General features: G+C 45.3%; 2 protein-coding genes across 7 annotated transcripts in view; both read right to left on the bottom strand.

The window, feature by feature from the left end:
- Positions 1-22704, bottom strand: part of DHRSX (dehydrogenase/reductase X-linked) — a 168435-nt gene extending 145731 nt beyond the window's left edge. Inside the window, exons 1-2 of one of the 2 annotated variants that reach the window (XM_035542090.2) lie at positions 22562-22690; positions 22256-22282 (exon numbers count right to left, since the gene is read on the bottom strand). In XM_035542090.2, the coding sequence (XP_035397983.1) occupies positions 22256-22282; positions 22562-22664 (130 nt within the window). In that variant the 5' untranslated portion in view covers positions 22665-22690. Of the gene's footprint in view, positions 1-22255; positions 22283-22561 lie in introns of both variants that reach the window. The other variant, XM_035542092.2, reaches the window with a different exon arrangement.
- Positions 10586-27485, bottom strand: part of ZBED1 (zinc finger BED-type containing 1) — a 54879-nt gene continuing 37979 nt past the window's right edge. The window contains exons 1-3 of one of the 5 annotated variants that reach the window (XM_035542088.1): positions 15910-16013; positions 15359-15409; positions 10586-15255 (exon numbers count right to left, since the gene is read on the bottom strand). In XM_035542088.1, the coding sequence (XP_035397981.1) occupies positions 13117-15204 (2088 nt within the window). In that variant the 5' untranslated portion in view covers positions 15205-15255; positions 15359-15409; positions 15910-16013 and the 3' untranslated portion in view covers positions 10586-13116. Of the gene's footprint in view, positions 15256-15358; positions 15410-15909; positions 16020-22255; positions 22277-22561; positions 22712-27485 lie in introns of those variants that run through there. The other 4 variants (XM_035542084.2, XM_035542085.2, XM_035542089.1 and 1 more) reach the window with 4 other exon arrangements.

The raw sequence follows: 27485 nt of genomic DNA, 5'->3' as shown, positions 1-27485 counted from the left end.
AAGAGCAAAAAGGTACACCTGCATCTAACTTCTGTTTGATGCTCAACAATTAAAATCATTTGAATAAGGCTTAGTTTTTTTTTGAGAAGCATAAAGCAATTTAAGACTCTAAACGTCAGGGAAAAAAAATTATCTGGAAGAACAAAAGACTAGGAGCTTGCACTGGCTTGTTCGGCAGCTCTCTGCTGTTTCCAATATTTCTCTCTCTAGGGCTTTTTCCACGAACACAGGATGCCTGCATTTCAAACACAGGCCTAACGCTGAGCAGGAGTGCTCGTGTCCCCAGACACAGCGGTGGCTCGAGATGCCAGCCTTATATCCCCCGTCACAGCAGGCAGCCCGCGGCCGCTCGGCCTTCCGGAGGGGCTTCCCTGCAGTCACACAGAGGGCGAAAGGCAAGCAGCCATCCGCCGTGAGAGCAAAGCGAGGCCCTCCCTCCTCCACAAGCTGGAGCAGCAGCGACCAGGACCCTTCCACAAGCATATCTTTTGATATTTTCTGTGCAGGAAACGGGGCAGCGCTGAGTGTTACCACAGCTTTGTTCTGGCCAGTGCCACCAGCACCCACAGGCCTGCCACAGGTCTGGCTAACGTGCCTGCCTCCTGCAGCACTTCGTGGCCACCTGTGCTCTGGGCACTGCTTCTGGTATTCCCGTTTTTGCCTGGGGAGACAGAGAAACAGTGTGTTACTGACAGGCTCATCTTCTGCAAGTGCTGTCCTGCCAATACATGGAGCGCCTACACCAGGGGTGCTTTGTCAGGCATGGTAGCACCCGGGGGTCGACCCTGTGCAAAGCAGAGCAGGATCGATGTGTGTTCAGCCCAGGGAAGATCTGCATTCGGATAAAGCCAAGGTGATTACAGCTAAACAGAGCCAGACATTATCACAGGTAATACGAAAAGGATGCGCAGAACAGCTCTCCAGACACACCACCTACCCTCCTTTGATGGCAATGACACTTCTCCAGAGGGTGAGGGCCCTTCTCCAGCCTCACCAGGAGCAGACAGGAGGAGATCTCAGCATCTCCTCCACCACAGCGTCCAGAGGAAGACACTGCAGCCCAACTTCAACACAGACCCCAATTCATTTGCAAGCAGCAGATTACTTCTGCAGATACACTGCAGACAGCCATTTATTACTGTATCAGAACTACGTGTATATATGTGTGTGTACATATATATACGTACATATGTATACATAAATATATACACTTTTTTTTAAAGAAGAAAAAGACAAAATTGGATTAGAAGACTGGAAAAAATCATGCTTTTCAAGAATTGTACATCACTGGAATATTTTGTGACTGGTTTCAATTAGCAAATGGAGGTGGAAGAGATGGGTATATATTACATTTAACAGTAAAAATCCCAATAGAAGTCATTAAATTAGTGCATAGACAAGAATGTATGTCACTGTAGGATAACTCTAATGGGCACGCTCAAGCTAAAATCCATGCTAAAATGTTGCCCGCCTATTTCATTGTTTTACGCTCACTTGTCTGTATCCAAAAATATTCCTTTTCTCCCTCCCTGCAGTGCTGGATGACTTCATATAATGAAAAAAATATATATAAGAAAAAAAAAAGACACTGACAAAAAGAGCCCATGAAAAAATACAGAAGGAATAAAATTATGTGTCTAAAAATGAGTACAAAGAACTCTGTAGCTGCTACAAGATGCTCATGTTATGTTACCAATGACAGTATACACAACTTTTTAAACTGGCTTCTGAGTTGGGTTAGTTGCTCTTTAAATATCTGTGTCATATAATTAGGAAGTACAACATCATCGAGATAACACAGATTTTGCATTTCTTGACCTTTTTCCTGATAATTTTAAGCAGACTATTTAACATTAAAATCACATGCCGTGTAATACAGTGAATCCAGTTATGAATGCACAAGTAAGACTGGCACATAGGTGCTGACATTAATTAGCACGAAAGTACTCTTACAGGCAGAAGATTAGATGACATCTGTATTCACACTGGATGACTTTATTCATCAACAAAATGTTACTTTGGAAAAATACGTCCAAAAAGCACTTTTATATCTGCTGTGAGATATATTTCATAGCACAAGTGTTCAATTTTCAGTTCTTCAAGTCATATCCAGTTACCAAAAATCTACGACTTACTGCTCTGAAGGCATTCAAACTGTGATACGTTCACTAAAAAAATTACAAACTCATCTCTTCACTCTGTCAGTCCTGGCTTGCAAAAAGTACAGTGCCAGTAATGTTATATTTATACTTAGAAAGTCACTTTCATTCTGTGTAATATGTAGACCATTACATCCTTTATAAGCCATTTGCAATAATACCACTGAACTTTTTTCAAAGAACCAGGTTTTGACTCCAACTGATTAATAATTTCCTTAGCCAGGAACAGTTGACATGATTGTTAAAATACTGTTATACAGAACGATCTGGTTTTGTTTTAAAAATAATCTGTTTAGGGCAGAGAGCATTTGGCTTTCTAAAGTACTCAGTGTACAAGCCCTAATATCCACTGCTTCAGTACAAATTCCCAGCATGAAGCATCCATCACCTTTTGCTGCAGCACACCACGCCTGGGCAGCTATAGGTGGCAATCAAACCACTGCCCGGAGCACTCCATTTAGAAACACCGTAGTAGATTAAAAACTTAATCCCGAACTCATTGAACACTCATAAGGCTCATTAACTTTAATCCCTGGTTGGTGTGAGTGAGAAACACAGGCTGGAGATCCGAGGTCAGGAGGTGACCGAGTTTTGTTTTAATCCGGTGGGACTCAGCTGTATCACACCCTCAAAGCTAACACGCCCTCACTGAAGAGAACTCAGTGCAGACGTTATAGGAGGTAAGCTATTTCCTCATATAGTTTGGGGGTTATAGTTATATCACCACGGTACCAATGCATCAAAAATAATAATTAAAAAAAAATGTTTGTCTGTTCCCTCAACATCCTCTTTTAGACACAAGTTCAGTGCATTTTTTTAGGTCCAAGTTTCCTTTTTTTTTTCTCTTCAGGCTCATTTAAAGTATTGAGCAACATTAACAATCATGTTTAGACATTCCCTCAGACAGTGAAACTTCCATGTCTCAGAAAGCATACTCTACCAGAAAATAGTAACACCACAAAAAGCAGAATCACACCAGAGCCACCCTCTGTGCTCAGCAGCACACAACCCTGGGTGCATTTTGGGTGGGAAGGGATTTGTAGTTTTCTTGCTCAAACAATTTTCTGTGAGGCATCAAACTTCTCCTAGCAGAGCACAAATACAATGAAAGGAATGCAAACACTATTATTTTACTTTTTTTTTTTTCCTGATTATTTGTTTCAGGAACGGTAGCTTTCAAATATTTTTTCTTGCTGTTGATAACCCCATTTAAACCTTGCTCTGTTGCACCACGTCGGTAGATTTAATTTCAAACACTATGATAAAGCCACAAACCAAAAATCAGTGTCAGTAACTGTATCTGTAATTTAGAAACTGCAAGGATGGAAAGCTTGAAACTGAGAACACCAGTTTCCAAAAATGGCAGGGGGGAAGGGGGATACGTACGTGTAATTATTACATTTTTACTCCATAACTGCCCACATCTTGAATCCCGTTCTGTCTGCAAGACAAGGAAAAAAGCCATAATCCTAATAACAAAGATATCAAAATATTCCATAAGGCCCTATTTATTCGGTGTGTTAAAAGCTACATCAAAACCGATCTGAACCAAGAATTTCACGTCAGTGCCCACATAACTTCAGTATTTCTCCAGCCCTGGGTGCCCGAGCCCAGGTAAAGGACTTACCCATTCCCTTCCTTTCCAGGGAGGGGACAGCATCTGAATGCTGTAAATAAGCTGCCATGTTACAGTTTGACTACAGAAGGATCTCTAAGAATAGCACCGTGGGTTTGCAGCCATTTCCTTCTCTCTTCCGGCCTTGCAAAACTTTACTGGGCTGCTTCAGCGCTCACGTCTACGCCAACTAAGATTTCTGATTGTGCAACTTCTCCCAAGCGGGCAGACTCTTGCTGGAGTCCAAACGAGGCCCTTGTGTGACCGCAGACCCCCACTCACGCTGCTGACCCCGCAGCAAGCCTCCGTGGTCCCCAGCTGAGCTTCCACAAGCTCTGGTGTCTCCAGATGGTGTGCACTGGATGGAAGCTGGAGAACAACCCTTCCCACGGTGCTACGGATCAACTACACTTCATGGCTTGGTTTGGTTTGGTTTCGTTTGGTTTGGTTTCGTTTGGTTTGGTTTGGTTTGGAGTTGCAGCATTAACTTAATGTTAGCAGGGTTTTTTCTGCCACCCAAATGAGCAGATCTTACTCCAAACAGCCCCCCAGAAGCAGAGACACCAACGTTTCCAACGTTTCCAAGAGACGCCCAAGTTTCCAACTACCCAACTGGCTAATGCTTGGGGTGAAGTATCACGTGCAATGGCGTAGGGCTGACATGAAATCAATGGTCACATAAGACTTACACAAGAACAAAGAGGATGGGGGAGACCTAGAAATCCTTACTGAAGTCCAGAGAACCATAGTCAACTAACTCTAAATGAGAAATATTAAATAGCACCATAAGGAAAAGATGGAGGAGGAAAAAAGAAGTATGTAATCAGAAAGGAAACAGGAAGAAGTGATGCTGCAACAGGGAATTTTACACAGAGGAAAGGAGCAGCTTAGCACTTTACTGTCCTTTACAAGATACCATCTGCCCATCTTTACACCAAAATGCCCTACTAGTACAAATGTGATGCATTGCCTAGCTCTGAAATCTCACTGTGCTTCAGCTGCTAAGCTTCACAGACACCCAACCTTCCCCCCATAATGTTAGATTTTGCCCTATATGCCTTAGAATCACAGAATCGTTTGGGTTGGAAGGGACCTTAAAGATCTCCCACTTCCATTTGGGTTTTGTATCTAAAAAAGCACTGCATACAAAACCTACATCGAACTACCATTACTTAAAAGATATTTAAAGAGAGTTACACCTGGGATGCAAGTATTTCAAGTGGTTCAGAAGGCAGACCATACAAAACGGATTGCTTTAAGGATTAAATCCCTAAATCTATATTTGCACACCTAACTCCAGGAGCTACGTTTTCTGAAATGCCAAGGGTTGGAAGTATAGTTTTTAGGCCACATTGTGCAACATCTTGATCTTAGCCTCAGAATGAATATGAAAGAATGAATCATTTGTAGCCTTGGAGCTTGCAAACTGATCACCCAGCAGTGCTGTTATCTGCCCGATCCTCTTCTGAGAACGGTTCACCAGCCGAAGGCAGGAATAGCATCACGGGAAACGCCCTGACCCATCTCCTTCCTTCAAGCAAGTGCAGACCAGAAAGCAGCCCCAGCAACACAAAAACACAGCAAAAACATGACAGAGGAATCTGTATCCCCTCTACAGAGCGTAGCAAATCTCCTAAACAGCCTGAAGAAGCATAGCCAACAGACCGAAAGTTGCAGACTGAGCTGAACCAGTCACTGGAGGAAGAATTCACCAGTCTACAAGTACTACAAGCTACTTCAGATCCTGCCTCTGGGTAAAAAAAATAAATACAAAGAAATTATCTTCCATCAACTCTAATATACTTTGCCAAAAAAGGCACAAAGAGTGTATGCAATACTCTTAACAACTGACAAATAGTTTCTCCTCCTCGCTGTGAATTTCCCTCTCCAGGAAGAACTCTGCAATCTTACCATCAGCCGAACATCAGCTGAAGTAATGAAGGGGAGGTGGGGTGGGAAGCGCAGGGCATGGAAAAGGTGGTGGTTTTGTTTGGAAGGCTACCAAAGACCCAGACAATCCAAGCACCTTAAATTCACCTGAGGATTGCTCCACACTTTGAGGCACCACACACACAAGGTCGCTGTTTCCCACCTCATACCTCAGGCCAGGCATGCAGAACTCTCCCAGCAGCAATGCCATTCTTCCCCCCATAACGCTACGTAACAGGGTAAGCTCAGTACCATCCTCATCCTACTGTTCATGCAAAACAGTTGGAAAACCACATATAATGCATGTGAACTTCCACCTACTTTTACCATGTCTTAAAAGTATGCAGATAATATTTTTCTACTCCTGTATTTTGTATATAAGCATTGCACAGCAAACCCTAGCACTAACGTACATGCTCACTGCATATGAAATAAAACAGGACTGAAAATAGAGGCAAGAAAATATATATATTGCACACAACAGGCTCAGCACAAGTTATCGACTCATCCCAAGATTAGCTCATTCTCACTATAGTGCTCACTCCTGTAAGGCCTCCCAGATGTATCACCAGCAGTGAGGTCTCTGGTGTGATGCCTGGGAATACGTCTCTTTGGTCAACCAGGGAAGTTGTGCAAAGTATCACTTGGAAACAGCCATTTCACCCTGGGCTTTCAGGTCCTAAACAACTGATTACAACAAGAAATTGTTCTTCCCTTGCTCCCCCCATCTTCTTCCTGAAAACACTCTCTTGCCATTGCAGAGAGCAGTACTCGGTGATGGCAGAGCTCATGGCCAGCAGCATGAAAACACCGAGAAGCGTGCAAAGCATTTGTTTTATGCAGTCTGAAGTGGCAGATTATGAGCAGATTAGTGATTTCATATTTTTTTTAATGTCATGATTTCAGAGGGCCTATGTGAACAGAAACACAGAACGAGTAAAGACAGTTTCCTTACAAGCTCTCATGAGGAAAAGTGTAATAAAAGAGAGCAACTGTCATGTGTGGAGTAACGCTACAGCTCTAACATGTAGGTCAATGAAAGAGAACTGCTTTACTTCTCAAAATTACAGGTTTGTCCTTGAAAACCTCACATGTGCCACGCTAGATTATAAAAACCGTAGGAACTTCAGATTGCTGTTACATTATTTTTCCTACTACCCTCTTTGTTTCTCTCAGCTTGAACAGAGAAGCAAGATGGACCCACTTCCTATTTGTTCTCATTAATGCAGCAATTGAGTTTTTTAGACTCAGTTGTGATTAGGTTCGTTCTGTTCATCTAAGTTCTGCTGTGTGCTCAGGAAACACAAGTCTGGGGCTAAACCACTCAGTGTGCCCATCACACCAACTCAGAGCAAACTCGACTGGCACCCATAAAACAGAACAGGGCATTGTCTGTAAAAGCACTTTATTTTTCACTCTATCTCACACACACATCAGAAAACTATATTTGAGAAAATAAAGATTTTGTTTGGAACACAGCATTTCTGATGTGGGGCTGGATGTTTCTGGCATGAGATTTCCTGACACTGGCCTGACACCATACTTGTTAGGACTCTAAGATCCTATCACTATAACCTCACTGATGACTCATGAGAAAAAGCACACCAATGAAAACAGATTTAAACCCTTTCAGTCATGGTGTCTATAAAAGCAGAGCAAAACACCAGGATACAAAACGTGTAAAATTTAAAAGCAAAGCAGCATCCATCAGAGAAACAAAAGATGAATTTCTCAGTCATGACTGCAAGTATTTGCGGGAAATGACATATTCAGAAAATCATATGCAATAAAAGAAACTACTTTAAAAAAAGAAAAAATTTATTCTGCATTGCTTAGGGAATCACAGTTCAACATGACATTGTGCACATGCTGCTATGGACACATACAGAAAGACTTTCAGTGCACTCAGTAAGCCAAGGATGTTCATTCTCTACAGATGTAGCTAGATAAACTATAATACTATCACAAACATCTATGGGTGCATTTTAATTAGTGTTCTACCTAAGAGTGTTAATAAAGGCAACATTTCTTACTTATTTTATTTTCAAATAAAATTATCTTCTCCTGCCTCTGGTGTCCTTAAAAATACCCAGACCTGCTTCTGACAGTTTGCCTCTGGCTACGTCTAAACAGTAAAACCACTCCAAATGTTATCCCAAAAATATCTATCAATGAGGAACTGCAGCTTTACTCCATACCAACGTAAGTGAATTACTGCACAAGAACAGGCTGCTAAAGCAGCATGTGTTCGAAGTCGAAATGAAATAGATCCGCCACTGGCCGCACGCCTCTGCGCGCCTCCTTTACACAGCTGGAACAGAGGCAGAGGAGCATAAAAAAGATACAGTGGGGGGTTGAAGTCATTGGAAATAAGTACCAGCTGTAAGGCACAGAAAGCAGCATCCACATGCAGCAAGCAATCGCCTCTCCAACTTCTCTGAACAAAATACCAGAGCTACGTCTGATTACCTCTTCAAAGCATGGCAGATGGAAGCGTCGCTCTTTTGAGCAGTAACCTTTTCTTCCAGCAGCAAGGTAAATCAATAGCACCCTGCACGGAAATGTCAATATAAACGCTCCAAATTTGTAATATTAACATTTCAGAGTCTGAGGACGTCTTGTTTGAAAGCGGTTTCTGCAACAGCCTTTATATTTTTTAAAAGATCCAAATCAAATTTTATCGGTGAAGAAGTTTTTAAAATACAAGCTAAGCTGAAAGACAGTGCTTTGTCTTTTCATGGTAAACTTAATTCCTTTGTAGCATTTTAACCCAATTCCAGCAGCACTGAGAATGACTGTAGAAACAGTACAAATCTATTTAATCGATCTTTATTGTTCAACCTAAAGGAAATGCTTTGTATGGAAAATTACACAGCAACTGCAGGGATGTCTTGAAATTCCAGTTTCAAAACTATGAAGTTCAGAAGGGCTCTACTGATGTGCTTTTAAGGCAGACATAAAATTGCACTGTATCGTTAACTTCTATCTACAGCACCGAATAGTAATTTTATTAAAAGAGTAAAAACAGCATCTGTAATTTCCCTACATCTCCTAAAAACACAAACACATCTTGAATATAGCAGACGAACAGTAGTTTGGAGGAAGTATGGCCACACAGACCATTCAGTCTTGGCCTGCAAAAACAAAAACAAGAACAAAAAAGGAACAGCCACAAAACCTAACCCCCCAGGAGCCAAAGCACAAGAGTCTTCCCAGGATACCAAGAAAGACAGCCTGTGCCACATAGCGCTGTGCCCACAGAGCCAGGTCACCGCTCTTCAGAAGGAGACTTTCCTCCAAGAGGCACATACAGAAATGGAAACCACAGACACGAGTAAGGTGTGCAGAGATGAAAATGCATTTTCCTGTATAAATCATGCTTTACCCAACTGTCATGGAATATGTAAAATCCGCGACTTGTTACGTTAAAATCCATGTGTCCTCTCCTTCCAAAATGATGTCCTCAGCCAGCCCCTTCTTTTTCAGCTTTGCCATGGAAAGGACAAAGCCATGCAGATCTACATCTAACTCCTACGCTGTCAGGAGTCCTATAGAGTATTGCAACCAGCCAACCAGCATCGGTTTCTTTTGCTTTTCATATTCCTGCCTGCATGCAAATGCTCCTGTCCAGCTAATTGGACCACGCTGATATTAACTAAAGGAAAACTTCCAACTTTAAAAGAGGCAGGCCAGCACCATCAGATTCCTGGAGCATTAAAAATGATAGAAAATTGTGTGCTACAAGTGTTGTGTTTCTTCTTGTTTCTGTCCTGTTGGTGGCAGTGGGTTGTGGGGATGGGGGCAGCAACACCGCCTCCTGCAGTCAAGCTCTTCTTCACTGGGTGAAATGAACGTGAACGTACTGCAAAACGGGAAGACGACTGCAGGCATCTCCAGCTCCACTGCTCTGAAAGGTTCTTTAAGATATTCATTTGGGGGCAGGAAATGTTTTATTAAGGAGCCTTGGCAAGACGGAGCCCTAATTTCAGCAAGATCCTTGATACGTTGCTGCAACAGAAACTTAAGTTAATGTGCCCTTTCTGCAAATAATCCAAAATTTTATGTCCTTACTTAATTTAAACTAAGGAAACTCTAATACAATTTGCTGGAAAAATTCACCTTTTCAGCCTCAGTTTGGTTCTGTGTGTTCCTTTTGGCTTCGTCATAAATCCTGGTGGTACAAAGGTGAAATGCCTCTCAAGACCGGTCGTTCAAGAAAACTCCTTCTAGTGACGTTGTTGGTCACAAGAACCCGCAGCTAACCCCTCAAGTTGTGACCTTGAATTGGGAACATGTAGCTGTGGCAACAGGTATTTTCTCTTCTTTTGACTTAAAGTATGCATTTTGAAGTCATATTGAAAAAGTCACTTTTCCAGCATGAGAGTACTCAAAAGTTGAAGTTTATCTATTGCCCCTCCAAAAAGATGCCTCAGCTGTACCAGAGAGAAATGGAAACATCAGACTGTGGATTCAAATTAGCTGTCAAGAAACATGAACATAAATCTGACTTAATAGCATAATTTGGAAATGCATTCTGGGCCCACCCTTGGCAATAACAACTTAACTCGCGTTGTAGCAATATTTAAAATAGCTCTGCAACTTGGTTTCTCCACCCAACCAACCAACAGAAAAGTATACTGTTAAATGAAAAACACCACACATATTTAAGCAAGAGAAACTGTCTAAACTTCTGACGTTTTTCATCGTCATATTTTTTTAATCCAAAAGATTTATACAGCTTTTTTTTTTTTTTTTAATAACTTACAGGATCAAAAGAAAAATAAATGCATAGCTTCAAAACCTTAGAATATAACCTCCCCTCGTTGCGGAAGAGTTCAAAGTCATAAAGTGCTGCAGATACGAACACACATGAGACAAATACTCTAGTAACTAACTTATTTTTCTGGTTTATTTAACAATATTCCAAGCTTCGAACATTAAATAAAAATCTCACAAACAACGGGTAGAACTAACAATGGCTTTGTTTTTCCCCTACCCCCCTTTTTTTATTTTTAAGAGAATGCCAAGACTTCTCAATTGAACCAACTACACCTTTATTTTGGATACCAAAAAAATATCTATATAACTAAGGGAAACTAGGAGGGAGAGAACAGTGCATCGCACTGCTCTCGGCACAGCTGGGCAAGGAGCGAGCCAAGCCATAAGCCTCGCTGCGTGCCTTCTGCCCCAGGGGGATGAAGCGCTGCCCCAGGCTCGTCCTGCAGCCCCTGGCATCGAGGGCGATGCACGTGCCTCACGCTGGCGTCCTGCAGCTCCCTGGCAGCAGATGGTGGTGAAAATGGGCACGGCAGGTGCTCACAGGGCCTTAAAACCATTTCTGCACCTTGCTCCCTTCCTCGACTCGACTTTGCAGGCCTCGTGGACTGCCTTCGCGCTGCATCTTGGGCAATCGCAGACGCCTCTGCAGCGCATCCACACACCCCTTCCTGCCATGCATGGAGGTCTGACACCTGCAAAAACTACCAGACCAGCACATAAACAAGCGGTATGGTAGCAGATTCAGTTCCAGCACCATTCCCGTTTTCACACGTTCCTTCTGGCCAGGCCCTCTCTACAAGTCTGTGGATGCTACAGGGACAACAAAATCAAGACTTCTTCCCCGGTAATGGTTATGACCAGTCTTCCACACTGGCCTCTCTCCAGAAAGGCCATGCTTACACAAACGTGCTATATCAGCCGTGGCCTTTCCCATCCCTAGACACCTCGCACGTTTCTAGCAGCATGGTCATCGAGACCACCGCCAGAGAGCGGGTCGGAGTCCGCTCTTTGCAGCTGGGCAGAGAGCTCCAGAATTTGCCTCACTTAATTTTTTGACTCCTTTATGGACAGATGGGAAGGGCTGGCAGCTGAGTAGGTGAGAGTGACCCTCCCAGAACAACTCAAGCTGGGAGATTTTGAGTGGGGGGCGAGATGCCTGCCACAAAAAAACATCAACCCTCGACTGTCACTGGGCAGACACAAGATTCCTCCTCCACGCCGCACAAAGAAACGCTGGCTGCCACCCCACTCAGTGCCACGTGTGAACTAGCATCGTATTTATGACCTGCAGTATTTCCTAAAAAATGTGGGGTTTTGGTTGTTGGATTTTTTTCCTTTTTTCTTTCCTTTTTTTTTTTTTTACCAAGTTCTCAAAAGGGCTGAAAACTTTAGGCCTAGAGACACAAAGGAAACAATTGCAATACACAACAACTAATCGGAAACAGTACTCAAACATTTGACTGGACCAGACTAAAGTCCACTCTACAAACTGAAACAAAAAAAAAAGAGACAGGAGGAAAAAAAAAAAAAAGTCTTTAAGTGCTAACGTAACAAGAAAATATCCTAAAGACTCACCGGATACATGTAGGGAAACGGAGGGGTCGCCCTCTTTTAAATATATTTACATAATTATTAAAGCTTTTTATTCTGCTTTTCTCACCAACAAAACTTCCTAGCTACCCTGGGCAAAGTGCCCACTTAAATTAAAAGGTTAAGCACTTTATAACACACACACACAGAGTTAGACCCGTGGCCCTGGCACGCCTCCTGCCTTCGCTGCTCTGCTCCCCGGGTGTAGGCTGCCGCCCACCAGCGCCCCGCGTGCTACCAGGGCTCGCCTGGACAAAACGGGGCTTTGCCATTTAGCTGCGACAGCTCCACGGTAAAACCTGACTGATGTGGACACAGCAATACCATTTCGGAAGCGTTTATACCATTTATACCGCACTGGAAAGCCAAATAAATTGCCCCAGTGGAGGTGCATCCACACTACGGCCTATGCCAGCGCGACACCGGTGAAAATAGTAACATAGTCCCCTAACTGACAGAATTACACCAGCTGATCTTTTCTAGCACAGACCAGGCCTAAGATATGAGGTAGTGAAAAAGAAAATCAGGCTCAAGATCTTTTTTTCATTCTATAGCATCGACATACTCTAAAAGTCTTTGCTGCTCTGATTTATGGAATTTAAGAATAACATTTTAAAATCCAAAATTTAAAGCTAACGCCCTAAGTCACGTGGGATTTATAATTGGAGGCATAGAACTTAAAAAGTCCCTTGCTCAGGGTCTTGATTCAGGAAAAATATTTTCATTACAGACAGCACATAAGCATGTGTTTCTCTCCCACTGAAGCAAGCGGAAAGGAAGCACAGGGCTAAGTGCTCTCTGAGATCTGGGCCACAGTCAGAAATCACGGTCTTTGTAGCATTTATTTCCTCATTCATTTCAGTGCTGTTTAATCACAACTCATTCATGTTTTAAGACAGTGGGAAAAACATAGACAATGGAAGCTAAATCAAGTTTGTTACAACTGTTCAATATTTACAGCATTCATAGCATAAACAGAAGTATTTTTGGTAACTTAAGACAAATACCTTTTTCTTTGTTATTAAATGTACCACAGTAGTCCTGTTAAACAAACCCACTGTCTCGGATATTAAAGAAATTGTTGTTTACGTTTACCGAGTCATTTAAATTAAAAATCTGTTCCTGTTCCAAACCCCATTCTCCTTCATCTTCATCCTCCGGTTCTGCCTCGGACCCATTCCGAGTGTTTTCATACAAAAAGATCTGCTCGTCCACGTGCGCTGGGGCTAACCGGTTTCTCTTTGCACTGACAACGTTAGCAGAGGAACCAAAAAGGCGTTCGGGAAAGACCCTTGTGGCCAGAATACACCAGTATTTTTGGAGAACCTTTGGTAAAACTGGAAACAGCGCTAGTCTGTCAGACCACCACTTTAGCGGGTCTTCATTCAAACCAAGGACCTTTTGTGACTTAAAGTTGCTCAACTCCTCAACAATCTGAGCGTGCCATTCCTCTTGGTCTTCCACACCTCCCGTCTGGCAGAAGATCTCTGCAAGCATGTTGTTGATCACGCTAGTAGGAGGAGGAGTGGAGGAGATAATTATTTTTTTCACCGGGGGCTCTTCCGAAACCGCAAAGAACTTTTCTTCAGTCCGAAAGGTGTTCTCTTTGACTTTCTCCAGCAGGCTTTTTGCTTCTTCCACCACTCTGTTTTCCACCTGCTGCCGCTCAAAGGCTGAAAGAAAAGGCAGTTTTTTGTAGCGAGGATCCAGGAAAGTGGCAACGTTGAGGAACATGTCTATTTCCGGGGTGTGCTGGTAGGTGGTTGACAGCTCCTTCGCTATTACCTCCTTCGCCATGCTGATTTCTTTCAGATCGTTCTCTTTGATGTTCAGGGTGGTATTCAGAAGCATGTGGAGAAGCGGCTTCACCATACTGATCGTTGGGTACTTGGAAGCGGACATCATCTCTGCAACCTGCTTGAAAGGCTGCAGCAGCTCCACCAGCCCTTCGATTGTGTTCCACTCGCTGGCCTCCAGCATGAGGTGGTGGTTGTTGCTGTCCTCCACGAGAACGGCGGCGATGACGAACTGCTGCTCCTTGAGGCGCTGCAACATGGCGAGCGTGCTGCCCCACCAGGAAACGCGATCGCTCACCAGCATGCAGTGGAGAATATTCTGCTGCTTCTGCTTCTCGCTCAGCATATACATGGCCATGGTAGACTGCTGAAAATACTCCACCAGTTTTCGGCACCTGGCAAGAAGGCCGCAGAGCTTCGGGAGCTGAAAAGCTTGTTGTATTCCGGCATTGAAAGTGTGCCCCAAGCAAGGCATCTGCACTGGAATATCTAGGAGAGAGCAAGCTTTCACAATGTCTTTACTGTAATCTGTCGTAGCACCAAAGACTTTTGTATTGATTCCCCATTCGATGAACGTTTCGTAAAGGACTCGGGTGATAGTCTCTGCAGTATTATCCTCTGGTACTTCAAACGTTTTTAAGCACCGTGAGTTAACCGCCAGGCAGTTTGAAGGACTGCTGCTGAGAAAGTGAACCGCGACGGTTACGTACGACCTGTTCTGGTTTTCGCTCCTCCACATGTCCGTGGATATGCCGCACCACAGAACGTCGGTGAGCTCCTTTAAGACGATTTCTCTAATGGCGTTGTATTTTTCAGGAATAGCTTTTGTACAGAAATACTTCCGGCTAGGAAGTTCATACCTGGGATCAGCTGTTCTCAAGAGGGCCTTGAAGGTGGGCTCATCGACGATGGAGGCGGGATACATGCCCTCACAGATCAAGCTGATGACTGCGGACGTCAGTTCCTGATGCTTTTTGTTTTCGTAGTTCTGGTAGGTCTTCATGATGAGACTGTCCTGAACAACCTGCTGCGATGATTCTGGCTTGATTTTTGAAAAGGCGGTAGCAAAGGCCTCCCTCATCTGCTCGGTGTTGCTTTTTACAAACTCACAGAATTCGTCGGGGTGGTTTTTCTCGAGGTGGTAGGAAAGGTTGGACGTGTTCCCTGAATAGGCGATCTGCGCCATGCAAATACGGCAGTAGATCTTCTTCCACTGTAATATGCATCCTTCTGCATTGGTATCAAAACCAAAGTACTTCCACACTTTACTCTTTGCTCTCGGATGAGCCACTAACTTTAGGTCTGATGGGGAACCTTCTAAACTTTTATTCTCCATTGCTTCTTGGCCACCGTCCCACCTTTTGATCCTTCACTCATTAATGAGTACCTGATAAAGGCAGTAAGATAAAGATACGATGAGAAAGCACAAGTTTGACCACACTTAACTACGTGAAATCAGTGTTTCTCTGAATATATATCAAGAAACCTACCTTACTAATTACATTTGCAAATTTAAAGATGAGATTTGCAGGAAGGGTGACCTACAAGAAGCCCGTTAAAATGTCAAAAATTAAAAAGGTTTTTTAATACAGCACATTTTGCTGTGAAACTGAGCTAGAAGATCTGAGTAAATCTTGTTTCTGGAATTACATAATTTTCGGTAGAGGAAGCGTAACAATTGCCACACAGTTCACACATTATTGTCACACAAGCCAGACCATTTGCTATGGTGTTTTCCTGTCCCCTAGGCCCCTAAGTTATAGTTAGGGCTGAACTAACATCCTCTTGCCTAAGGGTTTCTGAACTTCACTACGAACGTTTATTTCAAATGAAACCTGATACTGAAAGGAGCAAAGGTTTTATTGTTTGTTTGTTTTGAAAGAAGCTGTGTTAGCTCGAGCTAACTGTCTCAGGGTTTGCTTTGAAAAAAAAAAAAAAAAAAGAAAGAAAAGAAAGCTGTGATGCAAATTATGGCATTAATCTGCTCCTCTGAAATGTAAAGATGTTTTCTGACAGAAACAAAAGGAAGCAAAATTTGAACCTGCATGCAGATCAACAACACGCCTCTGACACCTTTCCTGTCCGTCTCTTTCAGAAACCAAAGCAACCTCCTGAAGTGCTAGTTCACAGTCTCGGTTCCTGGAATAACACTGCATTATAATGACAGGAAAAGGCAGTCAGGAAAGCACCAAAGAAGTTATTAACCACATCAGCTGGAAAATAATTTGGCCGTCTTTTCCTCAAAAGACTAAAGAAGTTGGCATGGGGATGGGGGCGACACGATAGAGAAGAAGATGGTGAGAAGGCAAGGCTTAGCAATCTGTACCTAAATATCTGTGCAGGAAAACACTTCTTGCGCAAACAGCCACATGCAACTACTATTTGAGGCCTACAGCGTCTCCGCACACAGCGCAGGCAGCCACCTGCCAGAGCTTATTCCTCTGTACCCAAAAGCCACCCGGCAGCACGACTGCACCCCGACACTTCTCCCTTTCTCCCCCAGCACCAGCCCAGCCGCAGCAAGCAGCCCTTCGCCAGGGGCGGGAGGGAGAAGGAAGCCATCAGCCAGCACTGCCGTGACCTCCTCTGTGAAGACCCGGGGGAAGACAGCAGAAGAGAAACTGAAAGAAGATTCCTGCAGCCAGCCCGAAAGCAACGTGACAGCTCCCTTCTCTGCTCATCGGGAGCTGCCTCTGTGCCAAAACTCAGGAATCCCTGGGCAATAAGACGACCAGCTGGCTGGGGGAGGAAGAAAGCATCTGACTTTTCCAAACTTGCTGTAGGGGAGTATCCCCCAAAAATTTATGGGTGCAGCTCTGCCAGCACTTTCTCCTCTGTTGACAAGCATCCCAGAGAAAAGATATTTTCCCTCTGAGCTGCAGAAGGTATTTTGCAGCACTTCATGAATTGCTTGAATGAAAAACCAAAGACAGGTTTACCAAGACTAAATATATTTATTTAAGCACAGCTGTTGGTTTAGACTTAGCACGGGAGGTGCAGGGCAGGTATTTTATTTGTTTTGTTTTCACTATTGATATCTTAAGATTTACTTCTGCGTGCAAACCTTTTTTAATCTGGGGGGAAGTAGAGGGGGTTGACTACTCATATGCCCTCTACTGTGATTCATTCAGTACTTTTTAAGTTGCCAGGATAAACTACTGAATCAACAGAGTAATGCTGCATAATTCTAAAAATATGCATGTTAACAGCACCAATGTATGCAATCTCACCAAAACTGGTGATTCTGAATGACAAAGTGGTATGACATATAATGATGTAGCCCTGCTACAGTATCACAGCGTATCGACAAGATGTGTCATATCAGTATGTGTCCTTATTGCTTTCGGTGTCCTCCACTTCACTCCATGACACGGCATCTCGAGAAGGCGTAAAGGCTCCTGGCATTTCACTAAATCTTACAGTTTCCTTTGCAATTACATGGCAGTTCCTAAAAGCAAGGAGGAAGGCACTGTAATAATGGAATTGATTCCTCCTTAGTATTTAAAATTAGTATGACACCCCTGGGACCATAAAAAGTTCATCACAGACTGATAAAACACAAGTTATTTCAGAGCAAGGGAGCGTTACAGACTCTCCCCACCCTTCACTCTTATGGATGTTACAGCTTTACCATCATTTTTAAATAGATCTGGCACTTGGCACTAGTGGCACCCAGTAGCATTGCCACGGTTAAGGACATGTCAACGTAATGCAGCTTTTGTTGCAAGGCTGTAAACCAATTCCAACTTGCCATAATAGCTCTAATGTAAACTACTAATCATCCCTGCCTCTCCTCAAGTGGTGTGCAGTGTAGCTGGCAGTATGGTTAAAAAAATAAATAAGAGCACTCGCATATCCTTCTGAAGGAAGTGGTGCGTGTCGCACAGGCGGCTGGCAGAGGCCCTCTCCTTCAGCTCACCTACCCTTCCCCTGTAACAAAACAGCAGCGCTTTGGTCCGCTGCAAACCCTCCCCACAAACAGAAAGCCTTCAGGCTATGGCAGCGCCTTCACCTTCTCCCTTGAATTCCCACCCACACCGCGACAGAGCATGGATTCGGAGGAGCTGCTGCCCTCCTTCTCCTCTTCCTCCCACACGTGCAGCCAGGCCAAAACCACCGCCATGCTCTGGGGCCGGGGCTTTCCAGCGCTGCTGGCCTGGGGACAGTCCTTCAACATCTGCTGGCGTTGGGGCTGGCATCAAGAGGAGGAAGAGGAGAAAGAAGGCCAGGTTTCCTGGCATGCTCTGGGGCAGGCCAGGCTGCTTCCCGCAGCCCTGCTCTTCAGCTCCAGACCGCTCTCATCCTCCTGAGGTCGGCAGGGCCAGAGGCCAAAGGCTCGGCCCCACGACAGAGGGCACAGGCGCTGTGCTGGCGGCAGACAGAGCTCGGTTTCCTCACTGGCAGAGAAACGACGTCCAAAGCGGGCGCTGGGTTGTGAAAGCAGGGATTTGGATGTTGGGACACGCCAGGTGCGCAGCCACCTTCGCTCTGCCCCCTTGTGCACACGCAGCAGTGACACAGGCTGTAATTACACCGTATCGCTTTGGCAGAACCCTTGCCTCATTCGGCACAGAGGTAACCATAAAAGTTGTCTTTCCTAACTTTCAGAACTACCTCAACAGCTCTCTGATGGGCCTGCGTGGGGAGAGGGATTAAGTACTAGGTGCAAGTTAATTTTTGCCTACCATCAATCTTTCCTGCCTGATGGTTTCTTTGCCCACCTCTGGAACTGGATGTTTTAAAACCTGGAGTTGGTACGCCTGTGAGCAGGAAGTGTTTAGTCTGTTCTTATGCTTTAGGCATATAAAGTAGAAGCCTTCAGCGCAGGAATTAAAATTAAGAGATGCATGTTCTCAAATTAATATTTCACGATCAATTATAAATAGACATGGTGCAAATTATGATACTGATTAACTAGAAATTGGGGCAAATTAAAATACATGTATATGATATTTCAATCACTTTTAAGAAGGCTATCAATCAGCTTTAAGGTCTTCTGGACTTCCACTCACTGCCGCCTTCGTCAAAGCCGGTTTTCTACACATCACAAATACCAAACTTAACGACTACGACTTCCAAACTGCAAAATGCTCAGCATGTAGTCTTCCCCTACCAAATTTCAATCAAACCACATATACAGAAGACAAAAGGCAGGAGGAAAACGCCAAATAAGTTCCTTGAGAAGCTTTTAAACTTCCAAAAGGAGTTATTAGTACATGAAAACTGTTTGTAATTCATCAGTAAGATGACTTTCAGTGACCGCATTTCCAGAGTTAATAGCCTGGTGTTACAATTAAAGTTAGTTCATCTTTTGGCAATTCACTCATTAGAGTTTTCATTTTTAAAAGCTGATTATATTGAGATCTTTATACAAACAGGACTTTTTTTTTTTTAATCAAATTGAAGCATTGCAAGGAACATCGGAACAGTAATTTCTAGTGAAACTATGAGTTGTTTCGTCCACTGAACACTTGTTATACAACAAGGGTTCTATGGATACCAAACAACAAAATGATACGTGAGGCAATACCAGACTTGCAGTGATTTATTGTAGAAATAAAAGACTAGTTTTTGCCAGCAATAAGCAAAGAGCATAATCAGATATCAAAGAGGGAAAGCAAAGCATTAAGCAACAGCTGAAGCTCCGGATGGTTAGCTCTCTCCCCCCAAAGAGACTAACAGCCAAAGCCTCACGTTTCCCCACTGTGGTATCAGGATGCCTCCCGTGCTGGGCAGCCTGGTCGGTCCAGCCACCGAAGGACTACACGGGGCAGTCTCTCAAACCCTGTACTCATCGTATGTCGAGGCTCACTGCTCTGTTGTGTCGCCTGATTATTTTGGCTCTGAGGACAAGACGTGTCGCCTCTCCTGCCTCAGGTCGATGCACCCAATTTGAACAGAACAGTGCGAACCTGTCCCATGAAGAGGAACTGGAGGCCACGTGCTTGCCGTGAGCAGGCGCACCCGGTAACCTATGCGACTGCTTTTGTTCTGGGCTACGCGAGTCGCCTGCCCCTGCCGATACGGGTCAGCAGAGGGTCTCGCCACAGCACTAGCTAACCCAGCTTACACCAGCCACCTGCAGGTATGCCGCATATGTGATTCGTGCTTGGAAAATTGTTCGGAGCATAAATAGCCTCTTCCCCTTTACTTCTGCACACTGCTTTTTCTTAGTGATACAATCGCTGATTGTGCCCCGCTTATCCTCCCAGCTTTGGATTCGCCTTCCCTGTGCTCCAAGATCAGAACTTCAGATAAAGTTTCCTGATCTGATCGGGGGCAGTGGCTGGTGGTGGCTACGCTTTCAGAGTGAAGAGTTGGATCTTTTCAGTTCACAACTCAAAGCAATTATTAACTTTTTGCACTGAATCTAGACTCCAGAGCTCAAACTTTTCCCTCTCCCAAAAAAAAAAAGCTGTCTCGAATCCCATCTATAAAAACGAGAAGAAGCCCAGTAAGATGCGGCAGAAAAGATGCTCACTTTCAAAAAGACAGGCTAAAGTGTATGTGCCAAGGGCACACAACTTTGACTAAGTCTCGGTAAAGAGAAAAAGACCTAGTTTGGTTTACTCTGAATTGAAATCCTGAAAATCTCTCTGGTAAGCACTAGAAAGCAAGCTCTTCTTAGAAAACTAACCACACACCTCGGAGACAGAAGGGCTGGGTTTACACCAGACCTCGTCGCTGCCTTCACTCACCAGCACAGAGCCCGAGGATGAGCTCCCAGCCATCCCTCCGCTGTGCCACCTCTGCAACGGGGCTGCTCCGGTGCTGCAGCACGACCGGGGCACTGGGATGGGGAAATCGAGGCCAAGGAGTCAGGACGGGAGACGCGGCTCCCTGCACCACCAGCACTTCCCAGCCCTTCTTCCTTTGCCTCTCTCCCCTGGAAGATCCTCTGGCAGCTACTGCTGCCAGCGAGCGCAGGCGTTTCTGAGAGCTAAGGACAGCCCCTTGGAGAAACACGGGCAGCCCAAAACACTGGCACTTCAATGCTTTTGGGACTCCTGCCTTGAAAAGTTACTTGGCGACTTCTTACAGTAAGCAGAGTTAACTGATCCAAGCTTTAATTAAGCATATTGCAATAAACACTTTCGCTTTTTGTCACGCTGCAGTCCTGATTTTGAAATTACTGCATGAAAACACAGCTAATCTAGGTGAAAACATCCCTGTTGACAAGCTGGCTCATTTTTGAAGCCCTGGCTAGACAAACCAAGTCAAAGCAAGGCAGCAGGCAACTGCCAAGAGGGAACTGTGCACAAACAACTGTATAAGGAGGAAACTACTTGTCCTTGGAAGTAACCACCCTGAGTCAGGACTGAAGGAAAGCTTTCCAGTTCTGTCAAATCTGTCCCAGTCCTACTCGGGCCAGCTGACGTTTCCCTGGTGGTATGTTTGCTGCCTTAATCTGGCATTTCCAAATTCAACATTTTTTTTAATATAGTCAAGAACGTAACAGCACCAAAACGCTCGGGTCACATTTTCATCACGCTGTTTCTCCTTGGTTCGAAAAAGATTTGGAAAGTGTTACGCACCCGAGGCACAATACCCGGTTTTACTCTGCCAAGAGAAACTAATGCTAGAAAAATGCTCAGATGACTTCAAACTGTACGCACATCTGCCTTTCTGTCGTTAGGGTTCTTCTGCTTGTTTCCCTTCTTTATCTCTGCATTTTGAGAAAGAGAAAGGAGAATCCCAGCCTCCTGCAGAGCTGCCAGGAGTGAAGAAAATTAGAGGAAGCGCTACCCACGAGGCCACGTGCGACACAACGCACACAAACGCGCTCACTGCGCAGCTCGCTCGTCCCACTGCTCCGGACACTCGCTGCAAACATCTCCTGTCTGCCTCACCTGCCTGCTCAGACACCACGCCAGCTCCCTTTTCCTCCACCGTTCCTCTTGTTAAAGCTACCAGCAGCTCCACAGAGGCTCCCTGGCTGCTAAGCGGAGGAAGTTAGAGGCACTCACTGACTTTATGGAGTTTTAGGCTGAGGTCTGAGGACGCCGCACGGGTCCATACGGACGTGCGGCTCACCGTAAGTTTGTTAAGACCAGAAGCGCGCTAACCTCTTCTAGAGCAACGTGAGGGAAGAGGAAATTCAGATCTTCGCTTCCTGGCAAACTCAAAGCTTCCTTTGTCAATGTTACAGGACAGAAAAAAATAAAAAAAATAATAATAAAAAAAAGAAGAGTTATTACTAAGCATGCTGCGAACCAAAAATTAAAAAAAAAAAAAAAAAAAAAAGAGAGATAAAAAAGCGAAAGCGCAGCTCCTCAGCCATAACTAACCCCCAGTCCCCGGGAGAAGGCTCCTGACAGCCAGGGCTGCAGGGCGAGGGGCCGGGCAGGGGCAGCCCCCCACCGCCACCCGCCCTCACAGCGCCTTACCTGGGGCTGGACCCGGCAGTCCCCGCTCTGAGGCAAAGCGGCCGGAAGGAAAAAAAAAATGAAATAATAGTAATAATAATAAACGTAGCGAAGCCGCAGCGGGGCCCTCCGGCTGCGGCCCGGCCCCCGCCACACCCCGCGGCCGGGGGGCGGCCGGCGGCGGGGAGGAGCCCGGCGGGGCACGGCGGCCCCAGCGCCCCCAAGGTCGCGGCGGCCCCGCTGGGGCTCGGCGGGGAGGCGGCGGCGGCCAGGTCTACCCCGCTCCGCGCTCGGGGCGCCGCCGCGGTGTCCGGGCGCGGTGCTCACCTGCGGGCGGGGGGCAGCGGCGGCGGCCCAGCTGCCGCAGGATGGCGGCGATGCCGGCGCGGTAGACGGCGAGCAGGGGCAGCAGCGCAGACAATAGCGACATGGCTGCCTCCTCCCGCCCCGCGGAGACCAGGGGAAGGCGCCCGGCCGGCTGCGTGGCGCGGCGGGGCTCCGGCGGCGGGCCGGGGGCGGCTCCGGCGGCGGCTCCGGCGGCACCCACCCAGCGGAAGGGCAGGGGAGGAGGGAGGGAAGGAGGGAAGGGAGAAGGGAAGGGAAGGAGGGACGGAGGGACGGGAGGGAGGGAGGCGCCGCTGTCACGGCCGCGCCGCGGCTCCCGCCCTTCTGGGCATGTGCGGCGGGGGAAGGGAAGGGAAGGGAGGGAGGGAAGGGAAGGGAAGGGACGGGTCCGCCGCGGAGGTGGGGGGCAGCCCGGAGACCGAACCCCAAAGCCCAAACCCTGCACCAATGTCAGCCCCTCGGCCCTGTGGTAAAGGCGGAGAGGGCTTGAGGCAGCGGGGAGCCCGCCCTGATGGTCTTTCTGACCGACTGCAGGTGTGGCTGAGGGACGGGCGGCGCTCAGGGGGGATTTTGGCTGTGTTGTTCCACTAACATAGATGTTCTTCAGCCCTGGCACCGAGCTAAAACTGTCAACAGCAGTCCCGCGAGAGGACGCTTTTACCCCTGTGCTCGATTTCAACCCGTAAGTAACGCTTCGTCTATGAGGAGCCACGCAAAGTTTTGGGGGTGCTTTCAAGTGTCATCTCCTCCTCCCCTTAAAACAAAAAAAAAACAAACTCACTTTCTAGAAAAACACACAGCAATACGACTTCTTCTGTGTCAGATCAGATCGCTCAACAGAACTGGCTTTCTGTCTGCTCTCGGAAATATATGCATAAAGTCAAAGCAGACTCTGTAGTTGCTCCGGGACAAAAACAAGCATTTAATGTTATGTATCTCTGAATTTCTTCTCTTTTTATTAACACGCTGGATTATGCAAGCATAAATAATAAACGACATCACGCAGTCACATCAATGAAGGTTTCGTTCTTAATGTATATTGTTCTCAGCCATGCACGCCGTGGTAGGAAGAGCATCACAAAAAGACATGAAAGAAGAAACACTGACGTTCAGAAAAGGTGTATTATTCTTTCAACTTATCTCAGTAAAAATCAAGTCCTGACTCCTTTATGCTGAGGACTCTTTACAGCCTATTCTCAGAACTACAGCATTAATGAAAGCTCTTTGTAACTTTAAACTGTGAAACTTGCCTACAGTGCATTTATGCGATCTTTATATAAATACGCCATGCTTTCTCAGGTTTTCTAGTATAATAAAATCAATTAATGCACATTCAAGCCATGGAAATAAATGCTCTTCTGTCCTTTTTCAGACAGTGCTATGCAAAAATTAGACCAAGGGGGGGAACAACTGATGGGTCAAGATTATGTTCTTACTGGTCCTACTACTTCTTTCAGTGTTAAAATTATTTCCAACCCTCCATGATTCATAGAAGGATTGAGGAAAATTTGTCTGAGCACCATTTATTTCTTCTAAAGGCTGATGGGATGCGAAGTAGAGGAGAAACAATAACATTAAGAAAGTCTCTATGTCTTCGATTCTTCTCAATTAGTGTATTATGATACATTGTAGTTTTAACTGATACTTCCTTTTCCTTGTTTTTCTGTAGTTATCTTTTTTTCTTATTGATATGCTGGTTGTTTGGGTTTTTTTGTTTGTTTTTTTGGTTTTTTTTTCCCTTACGATCATTAGCTGTGAAGCTTTGAGTCTTTGGGCTGGAATCTTGTCCATCTACTTTAGATACCTCACTGAGACATTATTACCTCAGTGAAATTTAGATGTCTGAGCCCTGGAAGGGACGAAAGTAGTAATCTAATTGTCTCAGCTTTCCTATACAGACAGTGGCCAGCGAAAGGCACTTCTGAAGACCTGCAGAAGATGACTGCTTCCTTTGAGGTGCTTTGAGTGCTTCCCTCTTTCCGCTGACTGCAACAGTGAACTCACACAGCCAGCAGGCAAAGACAGCCTGTGGTTAGAGCGCAGATAGCCTCTTGGAAAAGTCATTGGAAATACTAGGAATACTCCATCCACACTTGCTCCAGCTGATCCATCCCTCCTGCAGGACTGGCAGTAATGAAGTGGTATGTGATCATAGCACTTCCACCCACATTTTGCATAAAGATGCATAAAGCCGTAAGAAAGGAAGTGGGTGATGTTTCTAGACTCTTAATTAAACCCTGAGCTCAAACTTCCCAGCAGAATGGCATAATCAGCAACCATAAGGTATCACGGGTGGTGAGGTGATGCAGCTGAGAGCCTGCGCAGCCAGGAACACAAGAGGCATAGGGCCATACCAGAGCACACAGAAGTGAATCCAAGGTTGGCCTAGCAGTTCAAACACTCTGGCGTGGAGTGGACAGCATGGGGAGCAAAAGGAGGATAGGCCCATTTCTTGTTTTGTTCCATGACGATCCCCCAGGCAGCACGTCTTTCCCAGGTACATGAGTTTGACTCCCTTTGAGATGAGAACGAGTCATCGACTCTCTGTATTCACCACACAGAGGTGCAGGTTCAGTGGGAGAGGCTGGCCATGCTTTTTGCCTGAGCATGGCATAACAGTGAGGCAGCCTCTTGAGAGGCAAGCGGTGTCTCATCAATCCCTCTCAGGCGGTGACATCCAGAATTCCACTTCCTTGCTCACTTCGAGACGTGCTCTTTGCATTTCGCACGTACGTCAAAGCTGGTGGCCCGCACCGGAAGACGTGAGACATAATTCTGACTGCTGCTAATTTTTCAGGCTTCTGAAAGGGATTTAAATGCCTCTGTTCCTAAGCTGGATTGCAGTAGAACTTGAGGCAAGAGATAAGTGCCTATCTTCCTGAACATGTGTGGGTGAATAAAGTTAAATGCCCGAGGAGCTTTCAGGTTCAGTAGGGAGGTGCTCACAAGATTAGGCAGTGATGGGAAACAGTCAGTTGGGATTGTTGTCTGCAATTCATGTGGGGTTTTGAGTACCTGCATACCATTTTGACAGGCTGCATGCTCATATTTTTTCCTCTATGCAAAAAAAGAGTCGTTTTAGGTACCCCCAAACTAGACTTGCCAGATAGTAGGCATTTGAGCCTAGCATGATCATACAGAAGACTCAGTTCTCAGGGACCTCTTCAGCAACTTGGGGAGGGTGCTACCTGGAAAACAAATTAGCCTTTGCCAAGAGGACAGCTGTCCACAGCTATGCAGTGGGAAGTCCCTGGGATTGAGAGCAGACACCCATACCGTGGGCAATCATCTAATGGGATGCATTTATTTTTATTTAGTAGCATGAGGGATGGGTCTACAAACAACCCTCTGTGAACCTGCATTAGTGCTACTGCATTTGCCTGTAATCCAGAAAGGTTTTTGACCCCTCTCAATCTTTTTCACATATTTCACTTTTCAAGAAAATGGTCTCATTAGGAAAAAACAACCCTTGTCAGTGTGCCAGTAGTGATAAGGAAGTGAAGCCCAAGAACAGAGTAAACACAAGAAATTGGAGTTTTGTAGCCCAGCACTGATGGTAAGTTCATGGGAAAGAGGGGACAGAGTCCCAGTCTGTATTCCCTGAACAGCGTACGCTTTTTAGACTGGAGAAGAATAGGGTGAAGATATGGACTATTAATAGCTAATAGAGTCCTCGAACGGGAACAACCTCCTCTCTTCAGCCAAATGTGCAAGCCACCAACCTATTATGCAAGAAGCATGCTGCGCTGATTCCTCTTGCTGAGCTTTTTTTAAAGTGACTGGCCCTGCAGCATCATCATGCGTACTTGTGCATCGTCGTGCTCGGCACTTGTCACGCTGTTAGGTCGTACCTGGTCTGCAAAGCCTGCAGCGTGAGCAGCCGGGGCTGGGTTTGCTCCCCGCAGCACCCCTGCTCCGTGTCAGGTAGGATCTGAGCAACTTCCCCTGCTGCTATTGCCTGCCGTTCAGGCAAGACTAGGAGACCGAAGAGACAGAAGGCAGAAAAGAGCCGATAATGTAGAACAAAATAAAATCCCCAAGCACGTGTGCTTGCATACGGTACTTCTGAAGGAACCTAAGTATAAAGTAGGTGAGGTGTAACAGAAATGGAAGAGCTTTTGTTAAAAATAGCTTCTGTCATAAAATACATCAAAACAGTGGATATACTTAGAAATGATTAGGGTTATTAGTGGCCTACAAATTGTACTCGGCAACTTTAATTGGTGAATTTGCTGAAAGAATAACAAAATAGCTGGAAAGCCTAGATATGGCAAGGATTAACCAGCCTTATTTCAGCAGTGGAAAATCGGTTCTCATGCATTTCTTTGACTTTATTTGAAAACATCCATAAGTATATAAAAGAATACCGATTGATTATCATACATGGAGTTTTAAGAGCCCTTTGAGAAGATCTGCACATAAGGGAAGCTAAGCATCTGTGGGGTAAGGACCAGAATATTTACAAAACAGAAGGAAACAACAAAAACCTGCACTCAGACTAGAGCAAAACAGGGAGTGACTTCCATGGTGAAATCTGAGCAAAATACCAGCAGGGTGTCCAGTTACCCTACTAGGTCTGATGCTGGCTAATACATTCCCTAATGTCTTAGATGGGGCAAGGGAGAAGTTGTTGCAACAAAGTGGCACAGAGCTGTTGGCATTAATCAAGGTGGGAGAGGAACGGAAGGATCTCAGACAGATTTCTACAAGACAGGTTGCCTGGCAGTGGTCCAGCATGAATAAAGTAATGCTGTTGGGAAGAAAAGTAATAATAATAAAAAAGATTAATCGTGCCCGCTATAGAAATGGCTTTGTTGACAGTGCAGTTGTGTAAAAAGATACCCTTTGTCAATACCTGCAGTGTGGTTATTTCAGTGTTTGTACAGCAGTGCCTGCAAGCGCCTGT

This window comes from Cygnus atratus, chromosome 1, assembly GCF_013377495.2.
Source record: "Cygnus atratus isolate AKBS03 ecotype Queensland, Australia chromosome 1, CAtr_DNAZoo_HiC_assembly, whole genome shotgun sequence".
In the NCBI taxonomy this organism is placed as follows: Eukaryota; Metazoa; Chordata; class Aves; order Anseriformes; family Anatidae; genus Cygnus; species Cygnus atratus.
This window is presented reverse-complemented; position numbering and strand designations above follow the sequence as displayed.